Genomic DNA, 6000 nt, shown 5'->3' with positions numbered 1-6000 from the left:
AGAGTAAGAGAAAATATAAATGAAGATAAAGTAAGTATTGCAAGGCAAGAAGCATAAATAGAAAATTGACAATAAATTATTAAAAAATAATGGAGCGATGTCATTGCTCAGTTTTATCATTCTCCATGGCAAAAGTCCATCTGTTGAGGAAGACCATGACATGCGGTGGACCTTTTTTATGAAGCCACAGTCAAGAAAGAACTTAAATATTCAAAATAAATATGTACATACAGAATAAAGTGGATATTATGCTATATATTAGCTTTTCATCTTCAGACACACACACATATAACATATATGGTTAGCTTTATTTATAGAGTATACCAAAATTACAACAGACTTAACAAAACTTATAAACAGTTTTACAGCATTATATTAATGGCACTAACAGTGTGACGGCTCAGTCGGTGCTCTCGCGGTGCTTTCTTTGACCGGTCACGTGGTGCGGATGCCCTTCCAAAGTGCGGTAGAAAAGATGGCTGCGCTCTTGAGATCAGCCCGGTTACTCAAATTTTCGCCTTCGGGCTTGCTTCAAATCACAGGGACCAAAAGAAACGGACCGCCACTCAGTCGGCTGTACAGCGGAGCTCTCGGCGGAAGAAAAACCGGAGTTTGTTCCCGACAGATCAGCTCTGCTGCGGAAAATGCGTCCAGGTATCACGTCTGTTAGCCGGTGTAGCTGTGATCCACGCGTGAGCGTGAAGCAGAGATGTCATTGAGGCTCAATGACAGGCAGAGACACACAAGTATTCACACGAATATGACCTGTAGTATTAATTGTTGTGTGTTGACATATGTGGCATTATGTTAAAATAAGTTGTCTACCACGTAAATAGTTAGCTGCCTGGTTAAGTAAACATGCCTCCCATGGTTTTATACAAGGTGATGAACGGACGTTGTGTAACTAAGTCACTCAGTCTATTTCACGACTCATAATGAAGCCAATTACAGTAACTTAGTTCAATGATAATGTAACTATTAGCAATCAGTGCTGTCATCCTCTGTTTGTTCCTATAGTTTTTTTATTAGCTTAACTACATGCTAGCTTTTAGCAAAAGGCCCATCATGGGAGACCAGCAGTCTACGTTGTCATGCTGAAGCTATTCTGATGCACATAAGTTATTGTCAGTGTTGGCATTTTTCCTGAAATACTAGCGAAACACTGACCTCTGCTGATGTCAAAGATGATGGATAGTAGCCATCTGCGGGGGCTTTTTCTCTCAAGGTCATAGCTCTTGACAAAACTGCAACCTTTGAGCAGACAGAGCATCTGTATCTGTGTTACTGCTTTTTTGACATGTGTATTGTTGTGCACTCAACACATCCTGTGCTATTCAGACAGTTTAGGATAGCTGCTGAAAAATGTTTTGTTTCACTCCCTATATTCATCTGTGACACTTGTTTTTGTTCTCTCCCTTGCTGAATTATCATACTCTATTTTATGCTTTTGTATCCCTCTCTTCCCTTTAACTCCCTTCATCCATCTGTCCGCCTCTACTCTCACCATCTAATCCTCTGCAGTCGTGTGTGGCCATATGCAGTGGGGTGTGTGCGTAACTATGCTGTGGCCACAGAGCAGAAGGATGAGGCCAGCGTTGCTGTGCGGTCCAAGCAGGCGCAACAGTTTGACTGGGCTCTGGCCAAGCTGGACAGCTCTGTGAGGAGAACCGGTCGCATCACCAAGACCCTGCTGCTTCGCATTTTCCATGATATCTGCAGGACAGGTAGGCAGGCAGAACAATGATCAGGAGTTTTTAAGGTTGGGTTTCAGATGAAGATGGCCAGTCCATTGCTATTAACCATGCAATCAAACTGCTGATATCTCAGCCAAACCCTTGCTTAAGACCAGCTCTTCTTTCCGAGAGATGAGCAAATCAGACAAGTTGGCAGTGGTCCCAGGTGTATTGCTGAGGAAAGGTTTGCTGCAGCTTCAAAATCAGGTGGTATCATCCATCAGCAGCAAAGGATGAGCTAAGACCTGCTGCAACGGTGTTAATTATCCCAAAAAGTTAGCTATGTATGATTTAAGAACATCTCAACCATGTGAAAGTCAGGGAGATTGCTTATCACTTTGCTCACCTCTTTAATTTCATTACCTTTATACTATCACTGTTGTAGACGTATTAATGGTAAAGAAAGCTGTCTGATATTATCATTGTAGTATTTCATCGTAATCCTTGAAGTCATCATCCAGTCTAGTGTGACAGCAGGCAGACAGTCGACTCTGCTCATTTACATGAGCATCATGAAGCTATAATATACGACCAGCTGACTCTTGTCTTTCTTTCTCATCCATCCCCACCTTCTGTTCCTGTCTGTTTGCAGGTTATCCCAGTGGTAACCAGGCCTTGTTACTGCTGCGTAGCTGTGGGTCCCTGCTGCCAGAGGTGCCCCCGGTGGAGCGCACTGAGCTGGCACACCGTGTATGGGAGAAGCTGCAGGAGTTGGGTAAGAGGCCGCACCAATGGCAACAACCTAACTATCTTATTATCCAAAGTATTATCTTGCTTGTCACTGCTGCTGAACTTTATCATAATGTGTTTGATCTTATGTTACATACACAAGGTTCATGAGGATTACCAGCAGCTTTGTTCAATATTTAAATCAGAACGTTTTTGTAGAGGAATCATTGTATGTTGTAGATGTTATCGTTATGTTGATGTGATAGGTTTGCAAATTACCCTCCCCAGGTGCACAGTATGATGTTAGTCACTACAACGCCTTGCTGAAGGTTTACCTGCAGAATGAGTTCAAGTTCACCCCCACTGACTTCCTGGCCAAGATGGAAGCAGCTAACGTCCAGCCCAACAGAGTAAGTACAGCAGTACAGGGTACATTAATGGCAGGAAGCACATGGTTAGATTTCTGTTTGCTTGAATGCATCAACCACAACAGTACCAGTGAAACAGAAACAGACATCTGTATGAAGATTTGATATACATGGTATATTGATTATGCAAAATAATTCTTTACATCTCTTTAAAAAAAAAAAAAAACAGCACCTCACCAGCCTGATCCACACTTGGAACAGAGTAGCACTTTTGCACTACATTTGGTGATTTCAAGCTCTGTTTGATTTCCTTTTATTGCTGTACACAGGTTACCTACCAGAGACTCATAGCAGCCTACTGCCAAAATGGAGATATCGAGGGAGCCAGGTGAGCAAACTTTCTGTTCTGCTCATGACCAAGAGTTCATGTTCAGATGGGACGCTACTTGAGATGATGGTTGCAAAACCACATCTTTTTCAAAAGCTGACTTTCAGTCGAGCTTATTAGGTGTAGGATATGCTCGTCTGTTATCGGATATATTGCTTGATTTATTTTTTTTCCACCCCTGATGGTTACAGCTCTGAAACAGACTATTAGTCTTTTTAAACAGAAATATCTTATTCCTTTTGGATTCACCTGTTGTTTTTTCCATTTTAACTTTCTTCTCTGCTTTCTCAGCACCATACTGGGTTTCATGAAGAGCAAAGATTTGCCCATCACTGAAACTGTTTTCAACTCCCTGGTGACAGGCCATGCTCGTGCAGGGTGAGTGTCGCTGCTTTTGTTCTTACAGCATACTGTATTTAATAGCACATAATAAATGTTGGTGTTATAATAATTAGCTTTTAATCCTGCTGCCATGTGTCACTGTGCAGGGACATCGAGAGTGCTAAGAACATCCTGACTGTGATGCGGGGAGCAGGAATTGAACCGGGTCCTGACACTTATGTATCACTGCTTAATGCCTACGCTGAGAAGGGAGACATGGACAGTCTGAAAAAGGTGTGTTTTATATAGTTGGTTGTCAAGACAATGCTGATGCACATTTTATACATGTGGATGTTAGTATCTAATAAAAGGTTGCCTTTTTAATTACTCCTCTATTCTTTACTTCCCCCCATTTTCCTTCTCTTCATCCCCTCCCCATCTCTCCTCCTTCCCTACTCCCTTCCCTCCATTCCTTCTGTTCCTCCCTATCATCCCCCTAATCCGCCTCCTTCCTCTACTCAAATTTTCTTTTCCCAAACTCATTCTGTCCTTGTTCTCGTCGCTCTCTGTCTGTCGCTCTCTGTCTGTCGCTCTCTGTCTGTCGCTCTCTGTCTGTCGCTCTCTGTCTGTCGCTCTCTGTCTGTCGCTCTCTGTCAGACTCTGGAGGCAGCAGAGAGTGCAGACTGCAGTCTGATGGACAGGGACATCATGCAGATCATCTTCACTCTGGCCAAGGCCGGACACCAGCAGCACGTCCCAGAGATGGTTGAGCGCTTGAGGCACGAGAGGGGTTATGTTCCAGGTGCACATGCGCACACACCTCTTGTTTTTCCACATCACTGTAGTCTTAAGCAGCTAAAGTAATGCCACTAAAAAGACTGGGACACTCTGCTTAGTCACTGTGTTGAACAAATAACTTAAGACTGATGCTTACTAACACTAAAAGGTAGTAAAAGTTGTGTTGTAAAATTCGGTTATAATACAAATCCTAATTTTATAGCTGTGATTTTTACTTTCTGTCTCGCAATTTTCTTTGTCTCATGGGGAGAATGCACACTACTGCTTGAAACTGTTCTTGCTGTTATACAATAGCCACATTGTTGTGTGCTTGTGTAATAAGCATTACATAATAAAGCACATTGCATTGTTTTTGTATGAATGCAATGTGTTGTAAACTGCAGTATGTTTGCTAATGGTCAGGTAATGGTTGCTATACTTGTTCATTGTCCATAAAAGTGAGAAAAGAACCAGATGGCTGAATTATTAAATTCTAACTAATCACCTGTATTTGTAATCACCATGACAGTGTTATGAGGCTGAGCAGGATCAGTAATTGTTGTTCTTCTTGTAGATGCCATGAACTTGTGTCTGAGCCTCATCACTGAGGGCCGGGGGGACACAGCTTTTCACATCCTGAAGACTTTCCCCACACTGCAGTCTGATAGCTTCAGCGCCGACTCCCCCAACCTGGGCAACTTCTTCCTCAGACACTGTGTCAACATGGACACGGTACATGGACAAACACATTTCTCCCATTGCTCCCCTAACCTAGTCTTACTATGCAAACACTGACACAGGTTTACAAACTGAATTCTTACAGTATTTCGATATTTCAATATTTCAGTATTTGGCTGTTAGCTAGCTTTCATTTTAAGTCATAGTTGCAGTGTATGTTGAGTATTAATTTCTATGTTGAAATGAAATTTTGTATTTTTTTGTGTGCACTACAGTCACTGGAGAAAATGGGCCGCTATTGCAAAGAGCTCCAGGAGTCAAATCTGCACGCTGCACCACTCAGCTTCACTCTGTCCTGTGCTCTGGAGGCCAAGAAGACTGGTACAGCACGAACTTTCATCTACTTGCATTTAGAAAGACCTTTAGATCCACTTGCACACAGATGTGTCTGCATTAACTATTTCCATATACACACTCATCTATGTGCATTTGGTGAAGTGAAGAGTTGAATACAATATTAAAGCATTAACTTCATAACAGATATTTAGCTGCAATTATATCAAGTTCCTGCAGTGATGGGAAACTGGAAAAGTAATTTAACTGAATAGTATTATTTTTATTTTACTTTTTGCAGGTATGTCTTTAGAGCTGATGAAGATGTTGAAGGAGCAGGACTTACCCATAAGGCCTCACTTCTTTTGGCCCCTCCTCACTCAGCATGTGAAAGACAACAACACAGCTGGTACACACGTACACACACACACACACACACACACACACACACACACACACACACGCAGCTTTTTTGAATTTTATGGAGCCCCCTAAAGGTCATTTTGAGGACTACTTTTGCATTCTCTTGCGATATGTTGTGTTACCTCGCAATATTTCTTCTTCCATTCCTTCTGAGCCATATGTCTATTTCCGCTCAGCTGCTCCCAGCGCAACGCCCCAGTATGGATCAGCTCATTGAATTTTACTTGGAACTGGGCATTAAGTATTCTGATAGTACTGCTCAGTAGGCATGCATGGTTATGTAATTAGTGATATTAAACTTAAGCAAATT

At 42.1% G+C, this 6000-nt stretch overlaps 1 protein-coding gene across 1 annotated transcript in view; it reads left to right on the top strand.

The window, feature by feature from the left end:
* The first annotated feature begins 413 nt into the window (after nt 1-413).
* lrpprc (leucine-rich pentatricopeptide repeat containing) overlaps nt 414-6000 on the top strand; it is a 60928-nt gene continuing 55341 nt past the window's right edge. The window contains exons 1-11 of the mRNA XM_044213371.1: nt 414-654; nt 1522-1724; nt 2326-2448; nt 2691-2812; nt 3100-3158; nt 3450-3536; nt 3647-3773; nt 4137-4281; nt 4831-4988; nt 5210-5315; nt 5569-5676. Coding sequence (XP_044069306.1) covers nt 449-654; nt 1522-1724; nt 2326-2448; nt 2691-2812; nt 3100-3158; nt 3450-3536; nt 3647-3773; nt 4137-4281; nt 4831-4988; nt 5210-5315; nt 5569-5676 — 1444 coding nt within the window. The 5' untranslated portion in view covers nt 414-448. The remainder of the gene's footprint in view (nt 655-1521; nt 1725-2325; nt 2449-2690; nt 2813-3099; nt 3159-3449; nt 3537-3646; nt 3774-4136; nt 4282-4830; nt 4989-5209; nt 5316-5568; nt 5677-6000) is intronic.

This window comes from Siniperca chuatsi, linkage group LG11 (assembly GCF_020085105.1).
Source record: "Siniperca chuatsi isolate FFG_IHB_CAS linkage group LG11, ASM2008510v1, whole genome shotgun sequence".
Lineage (NCBI taxonomy): Eukaryota > Metazoa > Chordata > Actinopteri > Centrarchiformes > Sinipercidae > Siniperca > Siniperca chuatsi.
The sequence above is the reverse complement of the archived record's forward strand: the minus strand, read 5'-3'. Positions and strand labels throughout refer to the sequence as shown.